General features: G+C 32.1%; 1 protein-coding gene across 1 annotated transcript in view; it reads left to right on the plus strand.

Moving 5' to 3' along the window:
• dpp (decapentaplegic morphogen) overlaps positions 1-15426 on the plus strand; it is a 31584-nt gene extending 16158 nt beyond the window's left edge. The window contains exons 2-3 of the mRNA XM_076396730.1: positions 678-965; positions 13754-15426. Of these exons, the coding sequence (XP_076252845.1) occupies positions 686-965; positions 13754-14604 (1131 nt within the window). The 5' untranslated portion in view covers positions 678-685 and the 3' untranslated portion in view covers positions 14605-15426. The remainder of the gene's footprint in view (positions 1-677; positions 966-13753) is intronic.
• The last annotated feature ends 503 nt before the right edge of the window (positions 15427-15929 follow it).

Below are 15929 nucleotides of genomic sequence, written 5' to 3' on the forward strand. Positions count from 1 at the left end.
ACATTCGCTATTATGTTGAAAATAATTGGATACATTGCCAGCATGGCAGCGCAGTGGTGAAGAAAACTAATTATCGTTGAGAGCATAAAATCCAATAAGAAACTATGATCTCAATCATGTCAGTGACCAAGTTGGGCGAGACCATTTGTTTTAGGACAACAACGTTCCATATAGAAATCCATCATAATAGAAAAAATAGTTAATCCAAAATTAAATACTAAACTGAAAAAGCAAGCGTAATAAACAAAATTACTATAATAACATTGATAGTACGAATTAAATAAACGGGTGAACAAATATCATAGAGTCGCTGCTCAAGGTTTTGGACATATTTTATAGATAAAAATAAGCAGTGGACGTCCTTGTGTGAAAAATGTCAAAAAATGTCACCAACCCGACGTTAATACGAGCTGATAAGATCGGTTTTAGCGCGTGTTCCGTCTACAACGGCGGACGGGAGAGGAAGTCAATTATTCCGAACATTTTATAAATAGTAAACCGGCAGTTTTAAAAACGCCATTGTTCATAATAATCGACGGCTTTACGAGCGCCGATTTCTTTTCTCGGTAACCAATTACTATGCGCGTTTATTGTGCACGCCTTCGATCGTAAAAATCGATTTAAAAACCGCAATTTCGGCGACATTTCGATATTAACGGTTTCCATTTCTGTTGCAGGTTTTAGAATGCAGTTGATAAAACTTTGCTGGCTCATGTCGTTAGCGGCGCTGGAGGTCTCCACCCACTCGTACCCCAAGGAGTACATCCAACAGATAGAGAACAACCTGCTGTCCCTGTTCGGGTTCAAGGGTCGGCCCAAGGTGGATAAGAGCAAAGTCGTTGTGCCCGAAGAGATGATCCGGCTGTACGAGAGACAGAGCGGACTCAAGTTCGTCACGTCGGCCATTCCCAAGAAAGGAGCTTATTTGACTACGGCAAATACCGTGCGGAGTTTCATACATGTTGGTAGGTTCTTTTACCAATCATAAAAGCCCTCTAACCACGCGCTTTTCCATTGGTTACTTCCACACTTTATTTCGAACAACTTTTCTAAAGCAAAATCGAGTCATACGTCAACATCGATACACAATATATGAATTCTCAAATGCTTTAACTTTTTCTTATGGTTTTACTTTTTTATTTAACGAAATGACTAAGATTTAAGACATTTTAATACATCTCTTAACATTGAAAATATCTTTGGCCTATCAATCAGTATCAGTATAAATCATTTAATAGTTTGGGCTCGGCACCGAACCCATGACCTCCGCATGTGAGCTGAGCGCTCTAACAGCTACACCATAGAAGCAGGTGCCAGCAATATTTCTACGGCTTCTCATATGATATGGTTAGTGTCTAAAACAAACTGAACGGCTTTTCCACTGAACGATTTCCGGTCTTCCGTCACGTCAGTTCAGCAATAATATTATACACAAATATCGGATTATTTTAGATAGAAAAATATGTGAAAACTTTACGTGTCTTTGAAATTTGAAGGTTTACCTCGATTATTCCCCTTCCTAACATCAGATCATGACTTGGTTCCAACAGAATATCCTCGGAAGTGCACTCTTTCGAATAAAAAAAGAATTTTGAAAATCGGTCCATAAACATACATTTTAAAAAATTACTGTCGAACATATAACTTCCTCCTTTTTCGAAGTCGATTAAAAATACAATCGTATGTCAACATCTGTACACAATATTTGAATTCTCATATGCTTTAACTATTTCTTATAGTTCAACATTTTCATTTAACAAAATGACGAAGAATTAACACATATTAACACATTTCTTAACAATGACAATATCTTTACATTTTCATGCATGTTGGTAGGTTCTTTTACCAATAATAAAATCCATCTAACTACACGCGTTTCCAGTGGTAACTTCCACATTTTATTCGGACAACTTTTTTTAAATGGATTGTCATGAGTTATCACCAACACACCATTCTTATGATGATAAGAATTATGAAATTGTGAAACATTTATTAAAATTGAAATTATCTTGAATTTTAAGGTAATTAATTCAGGAATAAAATTACACACTTCTAATTATTCACAATCCTAAATAATAAAGTTTAATATGAGTAATTTTTTTATGAAACCCCTTAGTCGAACCAATGCTTTTTTCATAATAACTGTCTCAATAAGAAACAATTCAAGTTATAATATACTCCCTGATTTATATGGAAAATTATCTTTAACAATAAGATACCTTCATTTTTTGTTTTGGTACAGCCTTTTGTCATTAGATGCCAAAAGAAATTAATATATTTTCCCTATTTTCCATTATTTCCACAAGCTTTATTTTGGTTATTATAAAATAATGAAAATATTTTATCAAATTTAATTAGAATTAATACTAAGTGTATAAAAATGTAATTCCTAATCTACTATGTTTCATTTAATATTATTCTTCGTCAGGTACTGCTTTATGAAAACAAGTAACAATTATAGTTTTTATTCTCATATTCAAACCTATGGTTAATATTCACATATCATCGATTCTTATGCTTTCTATCACTTGGTGTCAAAGAATGAAATGAAAACGAGAAAGCCTTCATATTTTTCACTATTTCCTCCAGCTTTATTCCCGTGTTATGGTGCCGACGGATTCTATAAACAAAACTATTTACACCCCTCTTATTTTTGATTCAAATTTATTTTTAAAAATGCATTATTTTGGCTAATTTCAGAGTTATCAATCACAATGTTTAAAACAAACACAAAATTAAATATACTATTCAAAATGTAAAATAACTTATTTCTCATTAAAAATCAATTTCTATTTTCATTTCAAGAACAACATTTAAACTACTACCTACTTTTCCTATTATCCTTTTCAATTATAAAACAGATTTCAATAAAATCAGTATATACCAACCTTTAACTATATATTTTAATATCCTTGGTACCTGTTCTTCTATACAATTATTTCTCAATTTTTGCACACTAATTGTTAAGGGATATTTAGTTAAAAGCTTAGTTCAAGATATTTTATAAATATTATTTTGTGATATGCATAATCAGCATCAATGCTGCAGTTAGTTTTGCCATAAGGTAATAATAAAAGGTTTGCTGATACTAATACTAGGATTGTGATTACTATACTTTTATAGAATATATGTCCGATGTCGCACTTGTGTGGTTAATACAATGAAAAAAGTAAATTGAATAAAGCTATCACTTCAGAAATATGTGAAAAGTTCCACGACATCGTAATTAACATTGGAGAGTGAAAGTGTGTGAGATAGCTGACGGTGTAGTTATCTCAATTGAATTGGGTACAGAATATATTAATAACTTATTTGGATATAAAAATGTCTGATGGGAATGCTGACCAAATGAAAAACCGTATTTGCGAAGAAGAAGTCTCTTTCACCAAGATAACATAGTAAAGACTAGCACAAGTATTAGCACACCAATGTACTATAAACGTCACTTATAGCGCTCAGAGTGTATGTCTATTTTTAAATGTGAAAATGTGGTTTGAAAGAAAAACTAGTACCAGGAAAAGCCAGAAAAATAACAACAAAAAGTTGGTTTCATCGCTAGTACTAATTGCTGATACAAATAATTATCCTAAAATAATACAAAGTATACATAAACATTATTTTTGTTCTTAACCCTAAGGTACTTATCGAACACATGGAGTAAATTTTAAATATTTTAACAGAAAATGTTCATCTTTAATGTATGTGACATCATTCTAATCAATTCTTGTAATATCTCAATAATATTAAACTTCATTATATTACTTTACTAGTGACACTGATCTTAGGGAACCAACTTATATTATTTCCAAAAACAACGCAAAATGGAATTTTGTGAGTTTGTTAAACATTATACTTTTGATGCAGAAAAATATCGTTGAAACCAATAAGTAAGTTGATCATACCATAACGTCAAAAAGAGAGACAGCTATGCGGACAGTAGTCGAAGAAAGCCTACCAACCTTTTCACAGAAGTACTTTAAAAAGCTTCAAAAATCACTCCTGGCGAATGAAGCTGAATAGCTAAAACATAGTTGTTCATCTTAACCAGGTGTGGATTTACTAATTGTTCTAAAAATGGTTTGATAAATATTATTCTGTAAAATCTCACTTTTCTTAAGTAAACATATTGTTTATAAAACCTTTTATCAAAAATTAGAAAGAAAATATATAGCATTATTGTATTAGTTTTAATAAATTTGTAAATTCTCTATTGTTACAGAAAGGTATTTATAGGGGGCTATTGTGGGTACCATATAACCTCGAGATCTGTCAAAATAAATACAGTATTTAACGGTGATGCCACATAAAAAAAGGACGATTCCATCTTTTCACATTTTCGCCTACCGAACATTTTACGACATTCTTAAGTGTTGAGACTACTTGACATAACCATGTTGTTAATACAACGGTTAAACCTAATACCAGATAGCTTTAATTACCTCCATTTTAAGGGTATTCTTATCTGATAAGAAGATCGTAAACTACTCAATGGGGCCGGGATCGTATGGTATCTAGAGAGGATTACTATTCGCTTTCACTGTTTCTAATCTGGGCTTACCTGTGCCTAGAGGACGGTTTGTCCTAAGTGTTTCGAAATCGACTTTTAATGCTGGGAAATTCTTTGAAAAAATCAGCGTTCCGAACCATCGGGGTGGTCAGAATCGTCTCTTGTCATTGATATTCAACATTAAACTTTAGTTTCACCATTGTTTTTGAGGTTTCTCCAATTTTCTTGTACCTTTTTATGTTTTAACATAAGTAATGGCTAAAATTTATTATTTATTCTAAATTTGGAAATATATATTGTACGTGGAGAAGCATTACCAATGAACAGTTTTACTAAAATGGCTCAGAGTAGTTAAAAATTATAATCTTTTGACAGTTTTCGTCATTTTATATATATATATATATATATATATATATATATATATATATATATATATATATATATGTATATATATACATATATATATATATATGTATATATATATATATATATATATATATATATATATATATATATTATTAAAACTGCAGCTGCATTTCTAAATCAAAAGTGCATAGAAACTCTTAACAATACATTATTTACACGCTTGTTAATGTAAAAAAACCGCTTGTTCGTAGAAGCAAGGATTAAGAATTTTTAATTAATAAAAGTAATTATCTATCTGAAATAAATACGCTTCAGTCTGTATATTCAAACAACTGCATGGTACAACTTTCAGTGTTTATATATTTAGTTTCATATAATCAAATAGAATTTTCAATTTCTCTTCGGCTGTATTAAAATATAAATTTATTTATACATCATTCGAAACCAATTATGAAACATTATAATAATAAATAGATATGCCTGTTTATATTTGTAAGCTATAAGTTTATTTATTAATGAATAAGTGGACGTAATGATCGAGCAGATTTCTTTATTAGTAGGTGTGTACGTATTACGTTTTTATAACATTTAATGCACCTTTTCAATTTCGAAATGTTGTTGTTTTTTTGTTTTTATTTGCCATTTTATAGTTTCTACTTATTTTGTCCACAAAACGTATACAAGTTGAAATTTTTTACCGAGTTTGTTATATTGATTGAAGATTACTACAAAAAGCTTCAAAATCGCTTAAGAATTGAGTAGTAAGATTCAGACTATTTACTAAGATTTTTCTTTTGATGGTAGACGGAAACCTTATCTATAGTGATGAAACACGTCCAAAATGTTTTCAATCCCTTCAACTAGGATGTGCTTTTACATTTTATTTGATATATCCTATTACCGTTACATATATATTGCTCTTAATTGGTTCTTACTATATTTTATTAAACTGCATGACGTATTTGTTATTTATAGTTTAGAGTGGTTACTTTTAAGGTGTAGGAATTACGATTTTATATTTGAAGATTAAAGGACATTTTTAGTAAAATTAGCTATGTACCATAGAAACTAGCCAAGCATTGAAAGTAAATGGTCCGTCATACAATCACGATGTCAATTTTGCAATATAACCCGAAGTAAAATGAAAACCTACTTGGAAATATTTAAATGGAATGTCCAATCCTACTCACCACTCAACCAGAAAATGTCTTCATTAAGTAGGGAATAAAGAAGTTTTTTAAATATATAATTATATTAAATAAATATATTATATATATTTAAAAATAACAATATATATATATATATATATATATATATATATATATATATTGTTTTTTTGTGAAAATTAATAATTTATTTAAAATTCCATCATTCAATTGATGTGGCACACATTTTCTTATCTTTATGATTATCCCCATTGCTCGTAATTGTAATTGTTTCTTAGGGTATATTTAATGGTTTGTCTACCAATTATTTTTGAGCTTGAGCCCAAGACATGAGTGGTCCTTAATTAGCTTAATATAATTCTAATTTGGTTGAAGTTATATACAGTTTACTTATAGTTGTTGGAATAAGAGACAAAAAATTACATAACACATAAGTCTATATAAAAATATAAAACCATATATATATATATATATATATATATATATATATATATATATATATATATTGTTTTTTTGTGAAAATTAATAATTTATTTAAAATTCCATCATTCAATTGATGTGGCACACATTTTCTTATCTTTATGATTATCCCCATTGCTCGTAATTGTAATTGTTTCTTGGGGTATATTTAATGGCGAGTTTAAGTCCAAGACATGATTGGTCCTTAATTAGCTTAATATAATTCTAATTTGGTTGAAGTTATATACAGTTTACTTATAGTTGTTGGAATAAGAGACAAAAAATTACATAACACATAAGTCTATATAAAAATATAAAACCATATATATATATATATATATATATATATATATATATATATATATATATATATATATATATATATATATATATATATATATATATATGTATATATATATGTCAACAAGAAACCGACTGCATATAGCAGTTCAGCAATAATATTATACACAAATATCTGATTATTCTAGATAGAAAAATATGTGAAAACTTTACGTGTCTTTGAAATTTGAAGGTTTACCTCGATTACCCCCCTTCCTAATATCAGATCCTGACTTGGTCCCAACAGAATATCCTCGGAAGTGCACTCTTTCGAATAAAAAAAGAATTTTGAAAATCGGTCCATAAACATACATTTTAAAAAATTACTGTCGAACATATAACTTCCTCCTTTTTCGAAGTCGATTAAAAATACAATCGTATGTCAACATCTGTACACAATATTTGAATTCTCATATGCTTTAACTATTTCTTATAGTTCAACATTTTCATTTAACAAAATGACGAAGAATTAACACATATTAACACATTTCTTAACAATGACAATATCTTTACATTTTCATGCATGTTGGTAGGTTCTTTTACCAATAATAAAATCCATCTAACTACACGCGTTTCCAGTGGTAACTTCCACATTTTATTTCGGACAACTTTTTTTAAATGGATTGTCATGAGTTATCACCAACACACCATTCTTATGATGATAAGAATTATGAAATAGTGAAACATTTATTAAAATTGAATATATACAGTTTACTTATAGTTGTTGGAATAAGAGACAAAAAATTACATAACACATAAGTCTATATAAAAATATAAAACCATATATATATATATATATATATATATATATATATATATGTCAACAAGAAACCGACTGCATATAGTTGATATCATAATAAACAAGGAGCATGAAAATATTTTAATTACCTTGCTAATTATAGATTTTTCATTGTGGTTTCAGTACTACCTACAATGTAACGTCGAATTCAGTGGCGTACCCTCGAGCTTAATTAATATTTTAACGATCGGGTGAAGGTACTTTCGAACAAGTTCCGCAACTATCGACATAATTACCTCGAAACCTTTTTTCCCAGTTCTAATCGACATTTAACTGATTGTTATGGACCGAGAACGGTACTACCTATGAGATTTCATGAGTGACGTATATTTATAATGCCTGTACTATCATTGCATCTATATTTTGAACTTAAACGAATATATTATTGTTATTAGAACTAAATTAAATTTACCCGACGAGTCGCTAATGGTACCAGGTGTTTGGACAGAAAGCCCCACCCTACCTGTATCTTACCAGCTGAGTCTTATGAAACACTGACGTGTATCGTTGATTTTTTCCTACTACGGGCGCGATTATTTATTCAAATCGCAGCCAGCAATGAGAACAGACATTGCTCAACAACTTTTTCATCTGTGGCAGCATTGAAAAGTGACCTTGCGCCACCATTCGCGAAGATTATCCGCCAATACGTTTGACGAGCGTCGTTCAGTCTGCGCTATTAATCGTGAACGATCAGCTAGCGAGCAAGGAACTGGGTGGTGAAATCGTGTTCAAAATCGTGCTTTAAAAATGCCCGAAGGACTGGCATTGATGAAAGATCGATCGGGTACATGGAATCGTATTAAAATACAACGCACTTGCTAAGACGTTGAAGTAAATAAACAGAAATAATATTAATTAGTGTTGGGAACTATCGACTGAAAACAGTCGAATCAGTCGAAAGTCGCAAATCAGTCGATAGTCAAAAAACTAGCGACTGAAAATAGTAATTACTATTTTCAGTCAAATGCACGGTTCGACTGTTTTATTCTCTTTCCTGTATACATTGGGAGAGAGGAAGGGACGGAGATAATTGGTTGGTGCAGTTGATTTTATATATGTTTATATTTTCCAACGGTAGTATAAACGACAAGGAGATGTACATATTTCTTCACGTAATAACTTTAAAAAAGAAAAGGAAAAAAAATACTGAGTACTATTAACATGCAATTAATAATTTGTTTTTAAACGAAGTAGAATTACCTTTTCTATTTGAATGTTCTATAGATCTGTAAAAAGGAACGGAATTTTTCTATGGATTGGAATAATACCCCACAAATGTTTTATCGTGTTTAAATATGTTAATTGCTATTTTCAAATAATATACTATAATAAATATAGACAATACAACATAACTTAAAGATGACCTAAAAACTAAAGATGTACAATAACCGTAAATACTAAATATAAATTATATAATTAATCATAGAAAAAAAAAAACTAATTCATGGCATAATTAAGAATGATCGTACAATAACTACTAGAGCTTTTTTAAACAAAGTAAATGCTTCATTTTACAAAAATCGAGGGAGTAATCGAAATAGTCAAGGTCGCGGCTAGGACGACAGAGGCAGAACGTTAAAAATCAGTCGAATGAACCTAGTACAACCAAAAATGGTAACTAAAAGTACACGACTGAAACAGTCGATAGTAAATAGTAACAAAATCAGTCGGACCGAAAATAGCGACTGAAACAGTCGATAGTAAAAAGTAGCCAATTACTAAACAGTCGATAGTTCCCAATACTAATATTGACGCTACAGCTTGACATCTGTAAAAAATAACATATATGTGTTTTTATATTTTTATATACACTTATGTGTTAAAATTTTTTGTCTCTTATTCCAACGACAATAAGATAACTGTATACAACTTCCTAAAATATAATTAGGATTATATTAAACTAATTAAGGACCAATAATGCCTTGGACGTAGTTTGCATTTAATATATGAATCTTTAGATATACCCACTATAGTACCGAAAAGTCATTTCGGTACACTTGTCGATTTTTCAAACAGTCGTTAGGCTTAAGTATGAAATATTATGATTTGACAACTATATTATTTTATTCTCCTGACATCAAACTTCAAAGCTATACATGTTATATTTCGCAAAAGTAACACCGTCATACCTCTTTGAAAATATCAAGTTACGTGCCTGAAATTCTTAAACTTTTCTTATTCAATTAATAGAAAAACCGCTGAAAGTCATCGTTTGCTGGTAGCCTATGGTGAGGTGTAAATTCAGAAGTGGTTATTTCGATGTGCAAGACAAAGGACGTTCTGGTAAACTGCAAGGGGGTTTTGGATGAAGACTCATCCTAAACTCCAAATGAATTGGCAGAACCATTAAATGTAGCCCAAGAAACTATTAGCAACCAATTACGAGCAATGAGGGGGAGGGGAAATCCAAAATATGAGAAGATGGGTGCCACATCAATTGAATGATAGCCAAATGGAAAATCGAAAAATCGCCGGCTTCAAGAGTATGATTGGGCGTCGTTTATGTCTCGCATAGTGACTCCAAGGCCGAATCATTGGCTTTTTGGTAGGACCAGTGTGCCGTGATATATTACGAACTATTGAAACCTGGTGAAATAGTTAATAGTGACCGCTACCGAGAGAAAATGATCAATTTGGATCATTCATTAATCGAAAAACCTCCAGAATGGTCCAAACTAGTCAAGGAAGGACTGAAAGCCCTTGAATGGGACATATTATGGCACCCGCCGTACTCTTCAGACTTTACCCTATCCGATGTATAAAAGATGTGTAAAATCAAATGGCCAAATAATTGAATAAATAAATGTTTCCATTTTTTTAAAATCATTTAGTTTGTTTTCCGAAAAAAAACCGGTAATGACTTTTCGGTACATCTGATATTTAGTACATCTTAGAATCGGATAAACGACATTTGATGATCTAGAAATTATTATTTAAGTATTCTTAAGTAGGTCTTATATATAATATAAGTATAATCTATATCTAACCCAAAGCAAATCGATCAAAAGCTTCGACGCTGTGATGATAATGAATGACCTCAAAGCCTTTACAATAATAGCAACTGGTATCATATATTCAGCCAACTGCTCCTCTATGTTTTATATCCTTTTGGTAGAATGATATATCTGATTTCAAAATAGGTTTCAGTTTAAGGTGTGCAAAGTCAATAGTCTTGGTAATCATATGTTAAGTTCACAAAGTTAAGTTCCTTCATTCATTTCGACCATCGTTTTCATCGATTGGTAGTCCTCGACAATACTCCTACAGTTAGGTTACAGTTTTATGATCAGGCTGACCTAAATTCAACTATTGGAGTAGGTAGGACCTCTGATTCATAATCAACCTTTTTTATTATCAACATTAACATAATTATCATTTCCAATGCCATACAAACCTGCTAATGCTCATACCCTAGACTTCAAGTCCAAGTCTGTAATCTAAATAAGTTTGATATAGACCAAAATTTTGCATGAAGTTTTCGCGTATTATTTATAATGTTATATATATTATTTCTTGGATATATAGTAATAATTCTAATTGTTACAGCCATACAGTCTGCAAAACAAAGTAATTTATTACAGACGTATACAGAAAAACAGATAAATTTACAACGTTCAGGGAAATAGATTTTATAAAAATGTTTTTTTATGTCTCCTATAATATACATAAATCAAATTTATCGGTAATCTTTTTACCAGATGTACACTAGCTAAGAAATTAATTACAAATAAACAGAAACTACGTTATAGACGTGATGTTTATTTTATGTAAATATGACCACTGTTAACAATAATTGATTTTTATTAACTAATCTAGACATACAGACTAACTTAATAGGAATAAGTGGAAGTTTATTTTAAAATTCCAGGAATCTAAGATATGTTTACTTAAAATCAAGATAGTATATTGCCGCATGTTAAATGTATAGAGTGTTTCTTTAATTTCAGTATGGCCAATTATGTATTAGCAATTATTAATAAGCTTGATTTGTATGACTTAAAAGAAATATCTTTTGTATTAAAACTTATAAAATAACAAAAATATGGATATATCAGAGTAATTACAGTATTTATTAATAAGTTATTATACATATATAGTTTGATTATTTGTGTACTGTTAAGAAGTTTTGATATTATTGTTACATTTTGTATATGAAAAATGAAAAAATATGTACGTTTTATACTAGTTTTTTTTCCTTTGGGGCGTATTCATATAAACTTTTGATTTTAAAAAACCCCATAAGAAAATTTCAGGTGCTGTTAGATCCGGAGATCTGGCTGGCCATGCTAAATCGCCACTTCGCCGAATTAGTCTTCGTGGAAAAACATCATTCAATAATTGAATTGTTGAGCGAGCTGTGTATGCTGTATCCCCATCTTGCTGAAACCACATGTCCCCTAGTCCTTGCTCTTCCATTTCAGGCACAAGAAAATTTCGAAATCATGTCTTGGTACCGTTTAGCAGTAACGGTAACAGCAACCCCTTGATCATTTTCAAAAAATTGGGACCAATGATATTTCCAGCATGATTTATTGACGTGGCCACTGAGAAGAAAATGGGTTTCATCGCTCATAATCAATTTAGACGAAAAATCTTCAATTTCACCAGACAGCCTTTGCATTGCATTACTGTACTCAACTCGTTAGTCAGGATCTCTCGGTAGCAATTTTTGGACTAATTGAATTTTGTACGCGAACATTTTCAAATCAGTTTTTAAAATTCGCCTTAAACTGCGTGAAGAATGTGCAACTGGGAACCAAGGAATTGATATTTCTGGAGACCCTGCATCGCCATTCGGATAAAACTATTTCCCATTTACCAACACAGAAAGGCTATTAATTTATTATTTTACTTTTCTTATTTTTCGTTTTATTTAAGGAAACTAGAGGTGACTTGTTAAATGGCCATATAAAACGACATCGAGGATTTTTATGTATTAGAAAACAGACCAAACCCATCTCATTTATTCAGCATTTATGTAGTCTTAGAACAGATGGCCATCAGTAAGGCTGCGATAGTCGTTTTCTCACCTAGACAGATTATAATTGTTGTAAAATTGTTTTTGGGTAATTGATGGTTCATTCGTCCGCCAGTTTTCCTTTGAAGGTCTTTGTAATGGCACTGTTTCTACCCTAGTTTCCGTGCTGTCCTATTGTGGAATGGTTCTCTAAGTTTTGGTGACTCCAAATTCCTATAGTCTGGGGCTTATGATCTGAACAACTACAATCCTCTTTGGTGGCTTTGCATCTTGAACTGTGACTGTGACCCATGTGCCGGAAATCCATACACTAGGGGTGTTTTCAAAACTTGAATGTTTCTTACGTAGAATAGTTTAAAGCTAGGGGTCTATGAGCACCTTTTGTTAACCTATTTTCTTTTCTTCATAGTTAATTTATATTCGGTTAATTGAATGAATTTAAAAAAGAACATTTAGCTTAGGACAATCATCCTTATAATCTTTTCGGAATCCTACTGACTGCGCTAATTATAAAATGGAAAAGAGCTTTAAACAGAAAAAGACCGGACAGTAGAATGGTTACGGTAATTAATCATTATATCTAGATTTTAGTAATCTCCAAGCACGAAGCCTCAATTAATATCGCTAGAAACTCAAACTTACTTGATATCAATATGAATTCAAGTTTGGCATCGATTACACGTTCCGTATTTCTTTAATATTGTATTCTTTGTGGATCTAATAAATGAGAATAACATACTTTTTAATCAAGTTTTTGTAAAACTCTATAGGATTCAAGAAGTGTTATAATTATTGTTAAGAGCTATTATATTATGTTTATAAATTAATGCTAACAAGTTATATCATGTTTTTATAAAATATTACAATATATTAAATTAACAAAAATGTTTAAGAGTTTTTGAGTCAACACCTCATAATTAATATTAAATAAAAAATTAATTAGTGGAATGTTGACTGTTTTGAAGAAATAAAGAACTGAAAAGAAAAAAAATACGATCCGAACTTCTTTTTTATATTAATACCCTTCACCAAACAGCACGTAACAAAGAATTGTGATAATTATAACTTGTGAACACGCGATGATCTTACGTAATGTCCGTTCATACTAATCAACGTCGTTTTTTGTTTGTTTGCAGAAAGTCCGATCGACAGACGGTTTCAGCAGACGCACAAGTTTCGGCTCAAATTCGAACCGACCATCCCCGACATCGAGATCTTCCAGCACGCCGAGGTGGTACTGAACCGGGCCAGTTTGCAGCACGGCGACGCGTCCAAGGCATCCCGTATCCGGGTCCTGGTGGAGGACGTGGTCAAGCCGGGTCGCAAGGGGAAACACGGCGCCATCAAGCGCCTGATCGAGAGCAAGGAGGTGAGCGCCTCGACCAACACTTCGTTGAAGCTGGACGTTACCGAGGCCGTGCAACGATGGCTGAAGACGCCGCGGGAGAACCACGGTCTCGTGGTGACCGTCTTGCAGGGAGAGAGACCGTTCAAGGCGAATCACGTGAGGTTGAAAAGGGACCTGGACGAGGACCAGGCGACCTGGAGCAGGATTCAACCAGTTCTGTACACGTACACGGACGATCGGAAGAATTCGTACTCGAACATCAAGGACATGGTGAAGAATCGGAAGAGGAGGGCGGCGAAGAAGCACTCGCGCCGCCAGGAGAACACCCAGTGCAGCCGGCACAAGATGTACGTGGACTTCGTGGACGTGGGGTGGAACGACTGGATTGTGGCGCCCCCGAGTTACGACGCGTACTACTGCTCGGGAGACTGCGTCTGGCCGCTGGCCGATCACCTGAACACCACCAATCACGCCATCGTGCAGACCCTGATGAACTCGGTCAGTCCCAGCAAGGTGCCGAAGGCCTGTTGCGTGCCAACGTCCCTCAACTCGATCTCCATGCTGTATCTGGACGATGACGGCAAGGTGGTGTTGAAGAATTACAAGGAGATGGTTGTCACCGGGTGTGGCTGCCGGTAGTAAATAGATTTCGCCCGGTTCGTCGGCGAGGCAGTGCTTCGGCGGAACCCTTCTACCACTACTGTGATCAAACTGGACTTGGACAAATACGATCGTGCGGTTTACAAAATAATCGAATGCCGTACTATATCTGTGAGTTAAACTCAAATGTCGTTAAATATACACGTATATCTATATATAAATAAATATACATACGCCCCCCTATGTGTATATTTAATAGGTTTTTATCATTTTTACAAATCTGTGATTATATTTTTATAGAAATAAAATAAAGTGTAAAATGAGTTAGGTTTAAGAGTCTTAAAAAAAGGAAAGGAAAACTGTTCAACTCTCCCGAAAAAATAGTTTCATACTCTGCTTTACTTTTATAATGTAGAGGCAGTAACACTTGAATAATTTTTGTATATATATAAACACATACACACACACACACACACACAAATACAAACCACACAAGCACACTTATTTGACACAATTCTCCACAAAAAAAAAAGAATTAAACGACGAATAAGAGAATAATGTCTCTCAGGCAGGGTTTCTTTGTTGTTGTTTGTTGTTGTTGTTAACCATTTAAATGAAATAACAGCTCTAGGACAATGATGTATCCGTTGTTTTTGTTTTTCTTTTCTGAAAAACGAGGATGTGAGGAAAATGTGTAATATAGAAGTACCTGGAGGTTATATAGCTAGTATTTATTTGACTTAATATAATGGAAATTGTGCATATTGTACATAAAAGTTATTGTAAATTATAGATTAGATCTTTGTAAAATCCGTAAATTGTACAAAATGTATATAATATTAAAATATTTTATTCATATAACCATGTGGTCTTTTATTTCCGTTTGTAATTCATCCAGTAGGAAGGACCATCCTGTCACCTTGAACATACTGGAAGACAAATAATAGAAAAATATATAATAACCAAACACTAAGATATGTAAAATTTATAAAAATATAACAACATAAAATTATACTATGTATAAAACACCGCATAAAATGGGATACTTCAACGGATCTATATAGTTGATAACATAACATATAGTTGATAAAATTATTTAAAGATGCTACCATGTATAATGACGTCGATTTTTATGTTAATATCATGAAACATATGACAAATTTAGCAGCTAAAGCCTAATATATTGTTAAAAATTAAGGTTTTCAGAAGGTTGCATATAGTCCACAACGCATGTTTTATTTGTGCAGTTGAAAGCTGTGGTTGTTATCATGACTTATTGGTAAAACATCGTTCATCTCTTCGTTAATGAGTTTGTGTTCGAAATTATTCTGAACTGCAGTGAATTTATACCTTGAATACGAAAG

This window comes from Rhynchophorus ferrugineus, unplaced genomic scaffold, assembly GCF_030347505.1.
Source record: "Rhynchophorus ferrugineus isolate W39M unplaced genomic scaffold, kcgeb_rfMv2 rfM2, whole genome shotgun sequence".
NCBI classification, from domain to species: domain Eukaryota; kingdom Metazoa; phylum Arthropoda; class Insecta; order Coleoptera; family Curculionidae; genus Rhynchophorus; species Rhynchophorus ferrugineus.